At 40.9% G+C, this 21,126-nt stretch overlaps 3 protein-coding genes across 3 annotated transcripts; 1 reads left to right on the top strand and 2 right to left on the bottom strand.

The window, feature by feature from the left end:
* Positions 1-11,874: 11,874 nt before the first annotated feature.
* LOC141457618 (uncharacterized) lies at positions 11,875-13,099 on the bottom strand. The gene has a single exon (XM_074134821.1). It carries the CDS (start codon positions 13,088-13,090, stop codon positions 11,888-11,890), a length of 1,203 nt encoding a protein of 400 aa, XP_073990922.1. The 5' UTR covers positions 13,091-13,099; the 3' UTR covers positions 11,875-11,887.
* Positions 13,100-14,313: 1,214 nt separating this feature from the next.
* LOC141457621 (uncharacterized) lies at positions 14,314-15,275 on the bottom strand. Its single transcript, XM_074134822.1, has one exon. It carries the CDS (start codon positions 15,067-15,069, stop codon positions 14,314-14,316), a length of 756 nt encoding a protein of 251 aa, XP_073990923.1. The 5' UTR covers positions 15,070-15,275.
* A 3,287-nt stretch (positions 15,276-18,562) lies between these two features.
* LOC141457638 (matrix metalloproteinase-26-like) lies at positions 18,563-20,200 on the top strand. Its single transcript, XM_074134842.1, has 2 exons — positions 18,563-19,343; positions 20,007-20,200. The coding sequence occupies exons 1-2, from the start codon at positions 18,563-18,565 to the stop codon at positions 20,198-20,200; spliced, it is 975 nt and encodes a 324-aa protein (XP_073990943.1).
* The last annotated feature ends 926 nt before the right edge of the window (positions 20,201-21,126 follow it).

Raw genomic sequence — 21,126 nt, 5'->3', positions numbered from 1 at the left:
TCCAAACTCTTAATTCCTTTACCGGCGAGAATAATAAACAGGATATATTTATTTTATCTTAAAGAAACATATTTATTATAGTATGGTAGAAACTCTTAGCAATAAATTTGAATCTTACGGCCGGCGATTAGAATTTAAATTGGAAAAAATTTAAATTGGAAATCGTTGTTACACAGTTTTTTTTTTTAAGTGGTTTGCACATCCAACTCTAGAAATGTTGCTCCGGTTGGTTTTTTACTTTTATTCTTAGAGAGGGGGTTCTCCGGTGTGTATAAATAGGCCGGGTTTAGATGGAAGACATTGCACAACACCTGACCACCATACCGGACCATAATGTAAGTAGAAATAATTTTCTTGTTTTTGTTTTTTGGTTTAATTGTTCAGACATGTATAAAGTTCAATAGTATTTTTTTTGTGGCTAGGGATCTTTGTCAAGCACTCAATTCTGCGAGCACTAAAGGTGCAGTCTACATAAAACCGGCAGATTTAATAACTGGAAGAAAGTATAGGATCAAAGAGATAGGAGTGCTGGACACCAGGTACGGGAAGTCATTGAGAGTGACTATAGCATACGACCAAGGGATCGCACATCTCTTCCTGCCCAAGAGGATTCTTCAGGCAATCGATGAACAGCTAATTAACAGTTATAAAGGTAATCTTAACCTCATTTATCTGGGCGAAAAAGGAGGGTCCCAATTATACAAATTTGTAACTGTGGCTGATAAAGAAACCCAGTCGGGTTTGGAAGAAGAGGAAGAGGAAGAAGAAGAAGAATAATTAAAACGTAATAAGACATGTCTATTGTGGGTGCGTCAAGACACAGAATAGATGTCAAATATAGACGCGTTTAGGTGTAACCCCCGTCAAGACATGTTTTATAATATACGCGTTTTAGGTGAAGGGTTATTTTATTCTTGTAAAAATATATATTTTATTCTAGACGCGTTTTTTAGGTGAAGGGTTTTTTTTTTCATTCTTTCTTTACTCTTGTAAAACAATTATGAATTCAGAGAAATTATTAGAAGTAGATAATTATGTATGTGTTAGGTATAGTGTGTACATAACTAAAAAAGACGGAAACATATGTGAAGATTGTGCAGAATCGTATGATGTTTGTGACCTCTTAGACCTCAAAAGTACTCACATTTTACGTAAACGTTCGAAAAAAAGGGAATATATAAAATGCTCCTTATGTAAGTCCTTGTTGGCGACAATTCAGCCTGCCCTGTCATGTGGTTTTTGTGAAAAGCAATTAGACAAAATGATTCTTGACCGTGCCTTTAAAGAAAGGTGGACTCTTGTTTTTAAAGAATAAAATGAAGTAAAAAAATTTTTGACCGTCAGTCCGTGGTAAAACATGGAACTTGCAGCAGCAGCAGCTCAATGTGAACTATGTAAAAAGTCTTTTAGTAACGGGAAAAATTTAACACGGCATAGACTAACTTGTTCAAAATCCTATACTTGTAAATATTGTAGGAAAAAATTTCTCAGCCATGCAAATGGTATAAGACATGAAACAACTTGTCCTGAGGAACCTAAGAAGAAGAAGAAGAAGAAGTTCCACCTATGGGAACCGAAAAAAGATGAATTATATTCTGATCAACGGGAAGAGATTGAGTATGAAACGGCGTTTAAACATAGATTGAAATCTTGGTTCTTTAGCTGCGTTACGTGTCAAGATCTGCATGAATTTCTCTCAAACATTAGAGGTAAAATTATAGACAAAATTAAAAAACTACTTGAAAGTTATACAGCAATTAAAGTTAACATAATGGTGGAATGTGTTTTCGTAAATACTCTCGATGAGGAAACGGACAGATCGTTTAAGACGAAAAACAAGCCAGTGTTTCAAGCAACAGATGTAGCAGAGTTTATAGATGAGGAATTTGCCTCAATCATTGTGGAAAAGGAGGAAGCTCAAATGAAGAAAAGCGGATGGTCATTGAAAAAGGTTAATGGCCTGCGGCTACGAATTAACAAGTATTCACCGCTCTCCTTCAAGGGCAGTTCCTACATAGCATTACCGGAAGTGATTGAGAGGAAAAAGGCTTGCATCAATGTTAAAAATAATGACTTTGAGTGTTTTAGATATGCCATACTGGCAAAACTTGTGGGCAAGGATGCTGCACGCATGAGTAAATACAAAAATCTAGTGCATGGCTATAATTTTGAATGTATAACATTTCCAACTCCGCTCTCTAGCATACCGATATTTGAAAAAATGAATAATATCTCCATAAATGTATTCGGTCTTGAAGAGAATAATAGTTTATTCCCTTTAAAGGTTGTGAAAGAGGAACTGGCTGATCATAGGGATTTACTTTTGCTTAGCGACGATGAAGGTAGAACTCATTATGTGTATGTGAAGAATTTTGACAAATTGATACGTTTGCAGAAAACTAGACGGAAATGTGGGATAAAAGTGTGTAAACGGTGTTTCACACATTATCAGACTCTAAATGGAGAGTCGGCTGAGGAAAAACTAAATGAACATTCCAGATTCTGCACTGAACACCAGGTTGCAAGAATCGAGATGCCTGTGAAAAAGCCCTACCTTCAATTTGAACATGTGGAGCGAGTGCTGCGGGTGCCGTACGTCATTTATGCAGATTTTGAGGCAATATTACAACCTGTGATTGGGTGTGATCCTAATCCTCAAGATACGTATACAAACATTTATAGTAAACATATTCCTATGAGTTTTTGTATTTATGTGAAGGAATCTGCGCAAGTGTGTGACGTACCCTCATCATTACCCAAAAAACCATACATCTATAGAGGTGGAAATGCAGCAGCACATTTTGTTGAATGTTTAAAGAGAATAGCTGAAGAGATATTAAGATTGTATTCACTTCCAAATACTGTCATGGATATAAGTGAAGAAGAGGAATTGTCTTTTCAAAGCGCACACACCTGTCACCTATGCAATCAGCAAATAGAGGAAGGGCAAACAAAGGTGAGGGATCATTGTCATATAACTTGTAAATATAGAGGTGCTGCGCATGATTATTGCAATTTAAGGATTCAAAATCCCACTTTTATACCCGTCCTGCTGCATAATTTAAGCGGTTATGATAGTCACTTTATTGTTAAAGAGTTGGGCTTTGACGAGGAGACTATTGACTTGATACCAAGTACTAGTGAAAAGTATATTTCCTTCTCTAAAAGTATCAACGGTGGTAGAATAAAACTGCGATTTTTGGACACTTTCCGCTTTATGGCATCCAGTCTAGATTCTCTAGTGAGAAATCTCTCAGAGTTGGAAGAAGTGAATAGATTTTTCCCCTCAAAACATGCAGATTTACTGACTAGAAAAGGTATATTTCCCTATGAATACATAACCGATTGGAACAAACTTGAAGAGACCTCACTTCCGCTAAAGAAAGTTTCTATAGCAGGCTTAATCAAAGTGGCATTAGCCAAGAAGATTATAAACATGCAGTTAATGTGTGGAATACATTCCAGTTTAAAACATTAGGGCAATATGCAGATCATTACCTTCTCCTAGACACTCTTCAATTATGTTCTGTGTTTGAAAATTTTCGCACAATTACGTTGAAAAATCACAAACTGGATCCATGTCATTACTATACAGCTCCTGGATTAACATTTGATGCAATGCTAAAATTTACAAACGTTCGTCTACAACTGTTGACCGACTACGATATGATACTGCTACTTGAGAGAGGGATCAGAGGAGGTATCTGTCAGGTATCACATAGGTACGCTCGCGCCAACAACCATTACATGACTGATTATGATGCGAACAAGGAGAGTACATTTATATCTTACCAAGACTGTACGAATTTGTATGGAAAAGCTATGACAATGTCTCTACCTTACGGAGGATTTCAATGGACGCCCCCAGAGACTTTCTCCTTAGAGTCTACAAAAGATGATGATGATGTTGGATATATCCTGGACGTTGATCTGGAATATCCAAGCCAACTACACAAGTTACACAACGATCTGCCCTTTCTACCAGAAACTATTACAATTAATAAACACAAGAAGCTAGTTCCACATTTAGGTACGCGTAGTAATTATGTTGTTCATTACGTTACTCTACGACAAGCGTTAGAGCATGGTTTGAAATTGGTGAAAATTAATCGTGTACTAAAGTTTAATCAATCTAAATGGTTAAGTCCGTATGTGGAATTTAATGCCGAGCTTAGAAAGGTGGCTAGAAATGATTTTGAAAAAGACTTTTTCAAATTGATGAATAATGCAATTTTTGGTAAAACAATGGAGAACATACGTAAACGGGTGAACATTCAATTGGTGTCTAGTGCGAGGAAAATTGAACGTTTAGTAGCTAGACCGGATTTCATTGATCGTACAATAATTGGTGAGAACTTGGCCGCAATTCACATGGCTAAAAAGTCTATTGTATTCAACAAACCAATTTATGTGGGAATGAGCATTTTAGACCTATCAAAAACTGTAATGTATAATTATCACTATAACATAATGTTACCTAAATACGGTGTAGAGAAATTAAAACTCTGCTATGTCGATACCGACTCTTTTACATACTTTTTAAAAACCCAGGATTTTTATAAAGATATGTCAAGTTTATTAGATTATATGGACACATCTGATTATCCCCCCAACCATCAAATGTTATTCCATCAAAAATAGAAAAGTTATGGGAACATTTAAAGATGAAGTGGCGGGTAAGATAATTAGAGGTTTTGTAGGGCTTAGAGCCAAAATGTATTCCATCGATGTAGAGGGGGGAAAAAAATATTAAAAAAGTGAAAGGAATTAAAAGTAGTTCTGTGCAAAAGACCATATGTTTCCAAGATTATGTAGACTGTTTGTTCTCTAAAAATGAACATAAAACTTTGATGAGTGTAATACAGTCAAAGAAACATGTAGTGCATACTAGTGAAATAAACAAGGTATCTTTATCACCATTTGATGATAAACGAGAGATCCTTGCAGACAATGTTCAAACTTTAGCCATAGGTTATAAGGCATCTATGTAATAATCACCATAATTATTTGTAAAAAATAAAAAATATTCTATAAGGCATCTATGTAATCACCATAATTATTTGTAAAATAAAATATTTAAAAAAAATGTGTGTTTTTCTTTCTCCTCCAAAAAAAAAAAAGACAAGTTTTCAAATAATCATTTTTTATTTTTTTTTAAAAAAACATATTTACATATTAAAAAAAAATATTTACATAAAAAAAAAATATTATAAACAGGTCTTCTTCCACTCGCAGTCTTGCGAATGGCTGCAGCAGAGGCACATCCTCCTTCTCCCCCTCTTGATGTTGACTTCACAGCCACAAAAGAAGCATGTAACTGTTTTCCTATAGTGATAATATCCGTGGATGGCGAGTAGATTTCCATCCAGTTCACCATCATAATTGCTGAAGGTTTTAATTCTTGCATCCATTTGCTCCAAGTTCACCTTGTCCAGATTCGCATATATCCAAAAAGCCAACTGTTTTGCTTGTTTTAGCGAGCAATACTGCGTTCTATAGGAATGAGTATCCTCGCATATTTCAAACAATGTAGCTCCTGGCACTTTCTGTAAGGACGGACATCCAAATTCGCCCAAGTCTAGAACATCTCGTCCCAGGATATTCCCCAAGTGTTTACACTTGTCGTAGCCTTTTGCGAATATTGCTCTAAAATCTTGGCTAACTTGTTGGAGTAATGTAGTGAATTCTTCATATCTCACGTCCCCTTTGATCCATTCTATGGCATGGAGATTGCTCTCCAGCCATTTGTTGGGGTAGCTTCTGCCCTCTTCCAACTTCTCCTCTGGCGGTTTGAGTAGCCAATGCGCAATAACTGTGTAATTAAGGAGATCGATAAGGGTGACCTCCTTAACTATAAACTTTTTCTTGAAAAGAAAAGCTTGGAAATCTATCACAACACCGTTCATTGCTGTAACTGATGAACTGACTGACTGACTCTCTCTGGAAAACAACCGCATTATATATCCAGTGTTGTATACTAATGCGGCCGAGGGATGAAGTCCAGTATACAAGCTCTTCTTCTCACCGCTCGCAGGTACAAGTGACTGGATGGCCCTGAAAAGGACCGTTCACAAAAAAATGTGTCGGCGCTTGACTCGCCTATGGCGCTCCCCAGCGGGGTAGCCGTACAGTTGGGTGGCCCTGAAAAGGGCCGTTCACACTGTTGGTTGAAGTGACTGCGCCGCTCCGAGAATGGCTTGCTCCCAGCGCGAGGCCACAGCAAAAGTGATGTGAGAGGCCCTGAAAAGGGCCGTTCGCTAATACCAGTCAACCGGCTTTGGGAGCCCTGGCAGTGTGGCCAGCACCCCGATAAACCCCGGTACCAATTGGCCTGGTCCTCGCTCGTATCTCACACTGTGGCAGCGCTGGTGATTTGGCTTGCCTCCGTAGCTGGCGAACTGCAGCGGCTCGTGTGCTGGGCTTGGTCCTCGCTCTTGTCTCGCACTGCGGCAGCGCTGGCGTTCGGCTCGCCTTCGTAGCTGGTAAACCAAGGCGTCTCGTGTGCTGCACTTCCTTCTTTCTTCTTTCTTCACAATACAGGGGTTAAGTGATCGATTTTTTGTTCTGGTCCGGACAGTGAGGTCCTTTGGCCGGTACAGAGATCCAGGTTGAGAGTAAGGCCCAGTCAGCAATCTTCCAGCTAAGGTAGCTATTGTGGATGTTTTCCCGTTGAAAAATTATCTTGGACTGATGCAGACACGGCCGATTCTGCCCTTTTTATAGCGAAGTCGACCGTGCTGCGCCCTGGCGTCGCGACTGCGTCGCTATCTCTGTACCGTCCAAAGAACCACACTGCCATTCCAGAGTCTTGAGAAAGACTTTTTAAAATGGGCTATTTGCCTCTTTTCCTTTTTTATTTTTCTTTGATAAGCAATCATATGTACATATAAAAATTATTTTTTTTCTATTTACAAAAATTATGTAGCTGTTCAATTATGCAGCAAAGTGAAGTTGGGGTTCCAACATGCCTCCGCCCTAATTGAAGAGCTACGTTGCAAATCGCACTGGCCGCCTGATGGTCCTCGATGGTCTAGTTGACCGATGCTCGCTTCCTTCATCGTTGGCGGTGGAAGGCTCCGGAGGTTTTGGTGCATCCTGTTGGCTCTCCTCCAGTAGGTAGGCTGGCTTGAGGCGGTCCAACGAAACTCGGTCTTCCCTGCCGGGTAGTTGCACTGTAGCCGTTTTGTCATCCCGTTTCCGCACTAGGTACGGTCCTGAATAAGGTGGCGTCAGTGACCGCTTGTGAACCTCTTCTCGTAAGAATACGTGCGTGCACTTTTCCAGGTCCGGGCTGACAAAACATTTCGTTTGCGTTGGACTGATGGTTCGTGCCCATTCCTGCCGTAACAGTTGTAAACTGGCGTCTGTGGGTTCTTGAGTTCGAGGAGGCATGAATATTTCTCCGGGCAAACGTAGTGGCTGTCCCAACACTGCCTCTGCTGCGCTTAACCCGGTGGTTCTCCTTAGAGCCGACCTTAGTCCTAGCAGGACCGTAGGCAGGGTCTTGGTCCATTTGCGGGCCTCTTCGAGCCTCGTCCGAAGTGCGCTCTTCAGGGAACGGTGCCATCGTTCTACCATTCCGTTGCTTTGTGGATGGTAAGCCGTTGTTCTGAGATGCGTGATCCCTAGAAGTTGCGCTAGCTGGTTGAACAGCGTCGACTCGAATTGCCTTCCTCTATCAGTTGTTAGGCGGACTGGTACTCCATATCGAGCTATCCAGTGGCGATAGAAGGCCTCTGCCACAGCGGTAGCGGTGATGCTAGTCAGAGGTATCGCTTCCGGCCACCCGGTCGCTCGGTCGACCATTGTCAGGAGATATTCTTTCCCGTCTGATGGTGGGAGTGGTCCAACTAAGTCCAGGTGCACGTGTTCAAATTTCTTGGACGGCATGAAGGACCCAAGCGATGTCGAGGTGTGTCGGTTGACCTTGGCCCGTTGACAGGGTATGCAGTGTTTTGCCCAATATGCTACGTCCTTTTCCATGTTTGGCCAGAAGAATCTAGCGGTCACCAGCTTCCTTGATGCTCTGATCCCTGGATGGCTAAGGCTGTGCAGATTCTCGTAGATTGGCTTCCTTAATTCCCCTGGTACGTATGGCCTGGGTGTTCCCTTTGTGGTCTCGCAGAAAAGACTGTACTCTGCACCAGGTACCGGAACTAGCTGGAGGCGAAGAGTCTCCCTTTTCTCTTGGGTATCGATTTCTTCGTCCCGTTTCTGAGCTTCAGCTAGGTTCTGAAAGTTGTTCAGTACAGTTACCTCCGCAATCCTCGATAAAGCATCAGCCACGGTGTTGTCCTCTCCCCGCTGGTAGCGTATATCCGTGGAGAATTGAGAGATGTAGTTCAAGTGCCGTAATCTCCTGGGACACAAGGTCTTATTGCTCTGTAGCATTGCGTAGGTTAGTGGCTTGTGGTCGGTGTATATTAGGATATGCCTGCCCTCAATCATGGGTCTGAAGTAGCGTATTGCCTCATACACTGCCAGAAGCTCTCGGTCGTAGGTGCTGTAGTTTTGTTGCGCCTTGTTGAACGCTTTAGAGAAGAAACCTAGCGGCTGTAGTGTGCCCTCTTCCTGTTGCTGTAGCACTGCTCCCATGCCGATGTTGCTGGCGTCACAAGCTACTGATAGCTGAGAGTCCGGTGAAGGATGTGCTATGCATGTTGCATTCGCAAGGTCCTCCTTGGTCTTCTCGTAGGCCGCTTCTGCTTCCCTCGACCACACTATAGGCGTCTTATCCCTGCGTTTAGCGTGGTGGAGATATTTGTTGAGCTCTCTCTGGGTGGTGGCTGCGTTGGGAAGGCACTTCCTGTAGAAGTTTACCATCCCAAGAAATCTCCTTAGATCATAGATGGTGGCTGGTTTTGGTAGTTCCCGGATAGCTTTCACCTTCTCCTGAAGTGGGCAGATCCCTTCTGGTGACACGGTGTACCCCAAGAAGCTGACTGTCGGTTGTCCCAGTACACATTTATCAGTCCTTAGCGTCAGCCCTCGCTCACTCAGCCGCTGGAACACTACTTTTAGGTGGGCTTCGTGTTCTCGCTCATCCTTGGACGCAATGAGTATATCGTCTACGTAGACGAACACGAATGGTAGGTCCCTAAAAAGGTGGTCCATGCATCGTTGAAAGGTCTGGGCTGCGTTTCTTAGACCGAACGTCATCTTGACGAACTCGAATAGGCCAAACGGTGTGATTATAGCTGTCTTCGGAATGTCTTCTTCCGCCACTGGTATATGATGGTACGCCTTGTTTATATCCAGAGCCGAGTAAATCTTAGTGCCGTATAACTGAATCGTGAAGTCGTGCAAGTTAGGCACATTGTATCGGTCTGGCACGGTCTTGCTATTCAGCAGGCGGTAGTCACCGCAAGGTCGCAATGTTCCATCCTTCTTCTCAACCACATGCAGTGGGCTGGCCCATGGGCTCTTGGATGGCCGGCAGATGCCGTCGTTCATCATTTGCTGGAACTCCTCCTTGACGGCTTGATACTTGCCTGGCGGCAATCTTCGCGCCCTGCTGCATACGGGAGGCCCTGTAGTTTCAATGTGATGAAATATCCCGTTGTTTTGTCGTACCTTACGTGAGCCAACCTTCGTTAAGGTAGGGAACTGTAGCAGCAACTCCCTAAATGGTACGTGCGGTGGTACGGTAGATAGCTCTAGTAGCTCCACGACTTCAATGGACCCTATAGTTGCGAGTCCTGTGGTCCGGTCTATTAGACAGCGCTGGGCCAAATCAACCACCAGATTGCTTCCGGCGAGAAAGTCTGCCCCAAGTATGTGCTGCGTGACGTTGGCCACGATGAAATCCCACACGAACAGTCGGCGTAAGCCAAGATCCAAGCTCTTCCTTTGCTCTCCATAAGTTGGGATTGGAGTGCCGTTAGCCGCATACAGGCTGAATCCTGAGTCTCGTTCCCTGGCCTTGTTACAGTTGGGGATGATGGATATCGCCGCGCCAGTGTCCACCAGGTATCTTGTCCCTGTTTTTATGTCAGTGACGAAGAGACGGCGGAATTTATTAGCGGTAGCGGCTTCCGCCTTCCCGTCTACCGCGTCCCATTTGTTGACGGCTGGCTGGTGGTCTCCCATTTGCAAGGTTTCTTGCACTTTGTGGCCTTCTCCCCGAACTTGTGGTGGTAGTAGCAATACCCATCCTTGGGAGCTCCTTGGTCACGGTTCCGGGACCTACTTCTTCCACGGTTGCTGCGCTGAATGGTAGTGGCCAATGAAGAAAATTGCTCGTGCAAATCTTGCAGTTGCTTCTCCAGTCGAGCCAGTCTGTCGCCGTCAGTATCCCTCACAGCGTGAACAGAGGTATTGGAGTCTACCTCCATTACCTTGTCTGCCACAGTGGCCAACTTGTCTAGGTCGTCCTGTTCAATAGCGGCTAGAATCCCTCTCACTCTCTGCGGTAGTGCTCGCAGCCAAACGGTACGTAAGACGCCGTCCGACATCACTGTACCCGCTTGGTTTTGCATTTGTCGCAACAGCTGTGAAGGAGTCATGTCGCCAAGCTGTGTTTGTTCCAGAAGCCTTAATATCCTTCTCTCCTGGCTTTGACTGTAGATAGCGATCAGTTTTTCCTTCGTTGACGTGTAAGGCACTGGACCAGGTGACTGCACTGAGCCGGCTATTTGTGTAAGCACCTGATATGGTAGCTGACCAACCAGGGCTTGAAATCGTCCAGCCTCGCTCTTGATCTTGTAGGCCCCAAATAGAGCTTCGATTTGTAGAAACCATAATGCTGGATTTTCCTCCCAGAACTGGGGTAACTTCACGAGGCTTACAGCCTCTGTGTCCGGTGCAGGCTCGAGCGGTGCGTCCCTCGCTTCAGTCATCACGTCGGGGTCACCAATTGTTGTATACTAATGCGGCCGAGGGATGAAGTCCAGTATACAAGCTCTTCTTCTCACCGCTCGCAGGTACAAGTGACTGGATGGCCCTGAAAAGGACCGTTCACAAAAAAATGTGTCGGCGCTTGACTCGCCTATGGCGCTCCCCAGCGGGGTAGCCGTACAGTTGGGTGGCCCTGAAAAGGGCCGTTCACACTGTTGGTTGAAGTGACTGCGCCGCTCCGAGAATGGCTTGCTCCCAGCGCGAGGCCACAGCAAAAGTGATGTGAGAGGCCCTGAAAAGGGCCGTTCGCTAATACCAGTCAACCGGCTTTGGGAGCCCCGGCAGTGTGGCCAGCACCCCGATAAACCCCGGTACCAATTGGCCTGGTCCTCGCTCGTATCTCACACTGTGGCAGCGCTGGTGATTTGGCTTGCCTCCGTAGCTGGCGAACTGCAGCGGCTCGTGTGCTGGGCTTGGTCCTCGCTCTTGTCTCGCACTGCGGCAGCGCTGGCGTTCGGCTCGCCTTCGTATCTGGTAAACCAAGGCGTCTCGTGTGCTGCACTTCCTTCTTTCTTCTTTCTTCACAATACAGGGGTTAAGTGATCGATTTTTTGTTCTGGTCCGGACAGTGAGGTCCTTTGGCCGGTACAGAGATCCAGGTTGAGAGTAAGGCCCAGTCAGCAATCTTCCAGCTAAGGTAGCTATTGTGGATGTTTTCCCGTTGAAAAATTATCTTGGACTGATGCAGACACGGCCGATTCTGCCCTTTTTATAGCGAAGTCGACCGTGCTGCGCCCTGGCGTCGCGACTGCGTCGCTATCTCTGTACCGTCCAAAGAACCACACTGCCATTCCAGAGTCTTGAGAAAGACTTTTTAAAATGGGCTATTTGCCTCTTTTCCTTTTTTATTTTTCTTTGATAAGCAATCATATGTACATATAAAAATTATTTTTTTCTATTTACAAAAATTATGTAGCTGTTCAATTATGCAGCAAAGTGAAGTTGGGGTTCCAACATCCAGCAATACCCCACAAAAAAAAAAAAACTGGTTTTAGATACGTCTGACTAGTCCTTGTAGAGGGGAGTATTCCACCAATGTGTCGTGCAAAATTAATGCGTATGCTGTGGTGTTGGCCTTGAAGGCTTCACTACATTCCATCTCAATTCTTATATCAACAGAGGATGAGCGAATAGCTTCAGATTGACGTGAACAATCAATCACAATAATGGGTGCAAGATCCTTAAACATATGTTTGCACAATAGAGGATTGTTTTCTCTTCCATAGTAACTATTTTGGAAATCCTGGTACATGTAATATATGGAACTGTAGTAGTTTTTGTTATAGTTTACATTTAGGTCGTGATAGGGATATGCTTGTGAATTTAAAAATAGTTTCACATTTGTAATGTTGCACTGATCAAAGATTGTTGGATCTGCAGTGAAATTATGTTTCCTGTTTGTTTGAAATCCTACAATAACATAGCGTGGTTTTTCCAAATTTGTGCTAGTTTTCAAAGCCCATGTATGTTTAGTAGATGCAGGTAGGGTTGGATATTCAATAAGGTCCCAAGATCTAAATGCCATGGGAATGGTCTTTCCCCTATTGACAACGTTTAGAAACTTTAATTTCTGTTGATCAGACACTTTCACATACGGTACCCTCCATTGGATAGACTTGATCTCTATATTAGCCTTTGTAGTCGCATGAGCCGTAAGCATTGAGTCATTATCACTTTTACTTCTATGCAGAATAAGTTCATGTCTACCCTGTAGAATTATTCTATTGTAATCTTCAAAGAAGCCCATGACGGTATCCAGTGGAATGCAACAATCGAAATTTCCCTCTTCGTCAGTTAGATTTACATCTATACTTGGAGGTTTCCATCCTGCAATCTCCAATGTTTCCACCTTGTCTCTGGTAAACGATACATAACCTTTAAGAGTGGTGGTAATTCCAGGGTTACGGACATGGTCAATCAAAACTCCATTCAACTGATATTTGATTTCATCAAAGAGAAACAAGAAGGCATTTCTCACTAATTTAACATCTTGATCAGCTTCTTTTTTCACCTGCCCTTGAATGTAGAGAAAACTCTTTGAAGGAACGGTGAATATGTCCTGTTGTTGAATGGAGATGATGATCTCGTCAGAATTGTTCATTGAACTATTAATGGGCATATGATTATGCCATTGGTAGTCGGTGATGCGATCGTCGAAAACCACTTCATCATTCACGTTTAATATCTCTTCCATTGCGTCGCTGCCGCTGCCGCTTTACCACCAATCCTATTCTCTGTAGAAATTTGATATTTGCAGGTGTTAACCTCGTCCTGCGGGTAGCAGTACTGTATGGTTTACTCCTAACGCTACCGCTTTTTATACTTTTTCTCCTTTGGTAATCAAAGCCCATTCTGTTTTAAATGTAAACGTATGGTAATCACTTCTTTACGAAAATCCACTATATTGTTATCTTGATCCGTGAGAGTTAGCGTAATATTGTCAATTCTCTCTCCAGTGACTGGGAAATAAATGACCGGACTGGGCTCTTGTACTAGCTTATAACCTGGAGGAACTGTAGGAGAAAATTCATATATTGTATGTCCAGGTTCTCCATTTCTATAGGAACCTATGGCCAAATTACAATTAACTGCCACCGTATTTACATTATGTATTCTCACTAGTTCATCAGACTGATGAACCACCATCTTCTCCAACACTCTATGTTTGGTGAATCCGAGTAGCGGACCAATGGAATGTTCCTTGTTGAAATGGATCGGTTGCGAGCACATTAGTTCAACCTTTAACGTGTTCACATTACCTCTGATTTTGATAAAATCTGGAGATTTAATGTTTCTCTTTAGGTAGTCTGCAATAGCGTCAATCTCGTACGCACCAGTAGGAATTTCAATCACTCTACCACCATCATCCCCATAATGAAATTTATTGTTTACATCTTGAATTATATTCGGTATAGAGTTGTAGGATTGTAGGCTGAGGAGACCGATGCTGTAACCTTCTGATGATAGATCAATGGGAGGAAATATGTCATTACTAAGCACACTGGATGTACCAGTCAGCGTGAAGGTGAACGACATGACTAACCTCTCTACACCAGATTAGGCATTATTATAGAGAAAGTTTAAACATAAATGTCCACAATAAGGCGTATTCCACTCCTGATACCTCTGACGATTGTAGGTAATTTTACAGTTTTTGAAATAGCGTAAAAGCTCTAATGGAGGTCTAAGATTTCCAAATGGGTCAAAATAGGTGATTTCATTACCTTTTTTACTATACGCAACCCAATGAGTACCGCTGTTTCTAATTGAATCTAAATTCACAATGGCGCATTCATCCGCCTTAATATCCTTTGGTAGGGTGTCGCGCATATATACACCTCTAAAATGAGGAATGTCTTTGGCAAATTTTAACAAATCTATATTTGTGAGTGCTCTGTCAGGAGGAGGAGGAAGTAGTCATTCTGCTTTCTTAACTAAACCATAACCAGTTTTATAGGGTTTGAGAAAGAATCCACTGCCAACATGCTGCTCTTCCATTTTTCTATTATGTCTTCTCATTTCCTCCAAACGATCTCTCGCCTCTTGTGTATTCTTGACTGCTTTAGCTATTGCCGTAGCGCCTCCAGCTAAACTTCCTAGCGCTGAAAGTCCTGCAAATAAAGGCACTAAAAATGGTAGAATACCACCGGTTCTAGGCACTGGTAACACTCTTGGAATTTTCCTTATTTTAGTTTTATTTTTAATGTAACGTTTAGCCTTTCTAAGCGCTTTCTTTGAACCATCACTAATGGACAATAGCGGTGAAGTTATACGAGCTGCATTTATCACATCTTTAACGGAAACACCTTTACGACGTTTCCCACCACCACCACCACCACCCAATTTCACTTTAGCTTTCATAACGTTTGTAACAGCCCAGGCTGCTGCTTTCTCGCCCAAAGATGCGTCACTAGCACTTGTTCTTTGCCAAGCCTTTTCCGCAAGTATACGATCAGCCGTATGTCTTACCTCTAGATCCTTATTTTCAGAATACGCAATATCGTGTTCTTTGCAAGCTTCGTCTAAAGGATTGATTCCTCTATCACCTCGTGATAATCTCTTTTTAAGTTTAGTTCCGGGACCACAATAATTATAGCCGGGAATGTGTGCTTCAAATGGTAGTTTGTCAATCACTGAGTTTATAAGTCCTCTCCCGACGGTTTTCTTTCTCATTATGATTAGAGTGTTTGCTACGTGAGCGTTTATATATATGTAGAGCTAGTCATGCGTCTAGAGAAACAAAGTGAACGATTACCAATTTATAATCTACTACCTGATGTTGAGAACTTGGCCAGTCGTCATGGTGTCCTCTTGCCGAATAGTATAAGAGCATTGATCTGTGGAACATCTGGTTCGGGTAAAACCAACCTAATCACCTGCTTAATCCAAATGGATTGAAATTTGAAAATATTTACGTATGTAGCAGATCGTTACAACAGGAAAAGTATTTATACTTGGAAGAGGTTTGTAAACGGGTGCCGGAAGTGGGGTTTTCCACAGTAAACGATACTAACCAGGTGCCCACGCCTGAAGAGGCTAAAACAAACTCCATTATTATTTTCGATGACATTGCTATGGATCAGCAGGATGTTATTAGACAGTATTTCAGTATGAGTCGGCACAGATCCATTGATTGTTTCTACTTGACACAGAGTTATGCTCGAATACCAAAACATCTTATACGTGATAATGCCAATTTTATTATGCTATTCAAACAGGATGATTTAAATTTGAGACATGTCTATAGCGATCATATAAGTTCGCCGGATATTTCCTTTGAAAAATTCAAACAAATATGTCACGCCTGTTGGGATGAGCCTCACGGGTTTGTAGCCATTGATAAGACAAGAGATGTAAACAAGGGGAGATTTCGGAAAGGATTAGATACATTTATCTATATATAGAGTGATTGCAACAACCTCTTCATCAGTACCAGTCATGGACCCTAAACTTACTAAACAACTTATTCAAACTTCTCAAATATTGCGTAATAAATTTAAAAGTATGAAACGTGGTTTGCAGTTAACTCAGGAGAAGTTGGAAACCAGTTTTCGACCTATTACTGCACCGCTTCAGGAATTAGTTAAAAAGAAGAGGAAGAAGGAGGCAATGGTTAAAGCGGAACCTGTTAAGAAAGAGGAGGAGGAGGAAACGCCTCTAAAACATGATTCTCTATTGCTGCAAGAGTTGAAAGCAGAGGAAAGCATTGGTCCTCTACTTAAACCATACCTATATAAATCCATCACTTCTGCTCATACGGCGGCGGCGGCGACGGATTTAGATGATAGGTACGGCATTCGTATATTACCAACCGGTGGAATGGTCATTGGAAATGTAAAAGTTACCTTAAATGGAAATGATCTTGTGATAAAAAATAAATTGTTTGAGGGGACACCAGGTTTATATCAGTTATTATTCCTTAAAAAACCCACATCATATACGGAAAACGATTTACAAGTTTATAAAAATATTCTAGAATTGAGTAATGCTCATAAACAACAGTTTAGTGAGGAAAAACAGATGAGTGGTAGTAAAGGATGGAAGTATAAAAATATAGTTAGACCTCTTTTCCATCCAGGAGAAGGAGGTGCTGAACATAGGTTGTTACCACAGGCTTCGACGCCGCCGCCGCCGCCATCCAAGCCATATCAATTTAGATCGGTGAAGAAAAAGACAGGTATGGGAATGTGGGAAGGTCAATGTATCTACGAATATTAGGACGATCCAAACGAGTTAATCGCAAGATTATAGATTCTGTTTGCCTCTAAACTGGCAGGTCATAGCGGACATGAAAATAAAATAGAATCTATTATTGAGGAGTTGATAGAAGCTAATATAATCTATTAAAACTACGGAAATGTCATTAGTTTTGCCTGCACAGGTCACATGTTTACAATAGATAAATTTGGCAGACCGTGGTCGCAGAGTCCATTGCACGTTGATAGGAAGAAGGAGGAGGAGGAGGAGTACGTTGACTTTAAACATAAACGACTCACTGGAATAGACGATCCGGTGGACTTTATGACGCAGTTAATAAGAGACACCTTCAAAACTATTATGTAAAACTGACTGATTTAGAGGAATATATGAGAGTATATGTTACAAAATTAGTGAATGAAAGAGAAGATCTGGTCACAAAATCATACCTATTGAATGTTTACGATCAGTCTCCAGTTGTCTACAGTCGACAACCACCTTTGTAAATCGTACATTTGAAGTTACGAATAATAGAATAAGTCTATTGCCGCCGCATACACCTGTTACAGCCTTTCTGTTGAAAAAAGTTCTAGAAACGTGATGGCAAACATCAAAGAGGAAATAGTTGATGAACTTCACAAACCATCACGAGTGCATTATCCTAGACGACAAACTATTTTAAAAGGATTGGATGATCTATGGCAAATGGATCTCATCGAATTCCTGCCTTACGCGCGTGAAAATAAGGGTTTCAAGTATATATTGACAGTGATTGATTGTTTTTCCAAGTTTGCCTGGGTAGAGCCGGTAAAGTCTAAAGGAGGAAAGGATATTGTAAAAGCTTTGGAAGATATCCTTAGCAGTAGTGGACGCATTCCAGAGAATATTCAAACAGATAATGGCAAGGAATTCTACAAAGCTCATTTCAAGCAGCTTATGAAATCATATCAAATTAATCACTACAGTACATTTAGCCAAATTAAATGTGCCATTGTTGAACGATTTAATAGAACATTTAAAGGATTAATGTATCGTTTATTCAGCCTCCAAGGTAGTTACAAATATATTGGTCATTTATCTCGTCTAATAGACAAGTATAACAATACAGTTCACCGTACCATAGGAATGAAACCTTCAGAAGTGAATCAGAGTAACGCGCATGAGATATTGATGATGAAGAGGAGGAGGAGGAGGCAAAGAGGTGAACCACGTTTTAAGGAAGGAGATTATGTTCGCATTTCCAAAAATAGAACCGTATTCTCCAGAGGATTTACACCAAATTGGTCAGCTGAAATATTTAAAGTTGTAGCTGTACGCAGGACAATACCTTATACTTATCTTTTAGAAGATATGTCCAAACAACCTATACAAGGAGCATTCTATTCGCAGGAATTACAGAAAACTAAATTCAAAGATGTATATCTTGTGGAGAGGATATTGCGCGGAAAACATGATAAGGTGTACGTGAAATGGTGGGGGTTCCCCAAACCATCTTGGATAAATGCAAAGGATTTAGTCAACTAATACTAGATTTTCCCCTTCATTTTCTCGTTACCTTTCGTACAGTTAACATCATCATGGAACACTTGGAGAGTATACTCTCACACCCCTTATACGGCCGATTCAGACAGGATTTAGACAGCATCAAAGTAAATCTTGGAGATTTCGATAGGGCTGCTTTACTTGTGAAGGTTGAGTCAGCCATCAAAGACCTGGAGGAAATAGCCAAGGAATGTAAACAAAGGAGTACAACTGATGGAGGTCACTACACGAATTGTGTCTGGGCAAATGAAGATTGTGAAGAGGGGCCTGATACATGCATTTGTAGTTACGCAGCTATGTTAGATCATGAAATTTCGCAAGCATTAAACACTTTGTATGGTTAAATAAATATATTTTTTTTTCTCTCTCTCTTAATTGTCTTCTATTTATATTGATCCTTGTGTGTTTCCTCATTCATTTGTAAACTATGCAGCATACGGTCAACATGATAAGGTACTTAATTCTTACGTTTTGTTTACCTTACGCATTATCCTACAACAACTCTACGATTAATTATCTACAAATATATGGTTATTTGAATCAAGATGATAGTTCTTTAACAGCAGCTAGCAGCGCTTTAAAACTATTCCAGACTATACACTCTCTACCGGCAGATGGGCAGGAGAATGAAGAAACAATACGTTTTATGAATAGATCTAGATGCGGTGTTGAAGATAATTTCACCCCCTTCATGGTGGATAGTAGTAAATATAAATGGGGTGGACAAAATTTAACTTGGACAATTTATCCAGTTAAATATTTTTTAGTAGCAGAGAAAGCCTTTTCTCTCTGGTCAAAACATTCTGGACTAGGTTTTCACCATGATCAACATAAACCAAACATTACAATTTCCTTTGCCAGTAGGAAACATCTTTGCACTACAAATAGATGGAATTTCTGTTTTAAAGATTTTGATGGACTTGGCGGTGTCTTAGCACATGCTGAGTTTCCCAGTGAAGATCGAGAACAAGTGGAAATACATGTAGATGAAAATGAACATTGGAATGGTGCCCTGATGATACCTGCTGATGACGAGCTATCCTTATACTCAGTTTTGATTCATGAGATTGGACACGCTTTAGGCTTACACCATACATCGCATAAGAATTCCATAATGTATCCATACTATTATTTCCCAGATTTTATCAAACACGTTGACGACATTGATCTTCAAACACCAGAAATTGATGCTATACAATTGTTGTATGGTGAGAAGATGAAGAAGACTGTTGTTACAAAACCTACAACGACGACGACGACGACGACGACGACGACGACGACGACGACGACGCCTAAACCAATACCTCCTTTTCAACCGCCGCTACTAGCCGATATTTGTCAATTTAAAAATGTAATTGACAATTTTCTGGTAATAAATAAACGAATTTATTTCTTCTACAGACGATTAGTATGGAGTATACCTCTGCAGAAGAATTTAAGAAATATTAGAGACTTTACACGACCATTATCCATAATGAGATGGTTAGATTTTCTACCTAAAAATTTTGTCAAAGTTTCTGCCATTTACCAACGTCCTAACAATGATATAGTTTTAATCGCAAACCGTCAGGTTTACCTTTTAGATCATATGGTATTACGTTTAAAATCACGACCTAGTTATCATTCTTTGCTAAGAGATGGTAATGTAAATGCAGTAATTAATGCGAATAAGGGAAAAACGTATGTTGTATATGATAGTTTTTTTGTAAATGAAATAAACGAATGTGATGATTTGAAGGGTGATTATGTGGGAGATATATCAAATGTTTTCCCCGGAATACCACGTAACGTTTCCACCGCTTTTAAGGGTATAGATGGTTGTTTATATTTTAAAGCAAACGATCTTTTCTATATATACAATGAATTTCTAGAATCCTCCGTTGGCACTCTAAACAATCCATTATCATTATTCGATATTGAATGTAATGAACGAGATAATATCATAAATGATATACATGGACTTGTCAAGAAATTATGGTATAAGCAGAGTACACAAGTTACCACTGCCACTACTACCACCACCACCACTTCTGTGGACGAAATTTATGACAGCCTAAACATTTAATATATATATATATGTAGGGATTAAATAATTCCAGTTCAGTTTTGCCACAACATCCACACCATGAGCCACCTAAACTGTAAGAATTTTTTTTTACGAGTATTTTTTTTTTTCGGTTTTATTATATTAATTGTACTTCTCTTTTAGTATCTAGATGCCCAATTATTTATACACACATTGTCAGGACTGGTTCGTTGGCAGACCATATTAGGGAATGTTCAAAGATGAACCCAGAGATTAAACAATGTCAAGGATGTAAAGTATTTTGGGCACGATCGCAAATACTTTCATTTCATAAATCCAAATGTGTAAAGTATTTATTGTTGAAGAAAATTATAAAAAATAGATGTAAAAGATTAAGAATATAATTTTTTTTCAATATCTTTTTTTTTTTATTTCCTTGTCCTTGACGGGGGGTTAGGTAAGAAAAAAAAAAACACATGAATTTCTAATTCTCTTTATTCTCCTCCTCTGGATTATATTCTAGCGTACAAGGCTTATAGATTCTACTTAAATAATTAAACTGATCTTGTAAACAATTATACATTGCCAACAGTTGGAAATATTCATTTCTTAATAGAGATATTTTAGGAGGCTCTAAATTCAAAAATGTATCCATCCATGTAGGTTTGGCCGTAAATGTAATCACCTTATGCACACCCTTCTTCTCCAAAGTCATTGTCGAATATTGCAATCTAATTTCCTCCTCTTCCACCTTTTTTTTCTTGAAAAAATCTTCACATATTCCACGCTTGTCGTAGAAAACACGCCAATCCTCCTGGCTAATATAAATCACCTCAGCCTTACGTCCTTTCAACGCAGCAATAGGAATATCATCTTCAGATAGACCGGAAATGATTCTCTTACTATTACTATTGTTGATGGCAAAACTGGTGCACAATTGAAGTCCATACTCTTTATTAGACATG

The sequence above is a fragment of the Rhodnius prolixus genome, unplaced genomic scaffold, assembly GCF_049639745.1.
Source record: "Rhodnius prolixus isolate KJV_2025 unplaced genomic scaffold, Rpr scaffold_40, whole genome shotgun sequence".
NCBI lineage: Eukaryota > Metazoa > Arthropoda > Insecta > Hemiptera > Reduviidae > Rhodnius > Rhodnius prolixus.
This window is presented reverse-complemented; position numbering and strand designations above follow the sequence as displayed.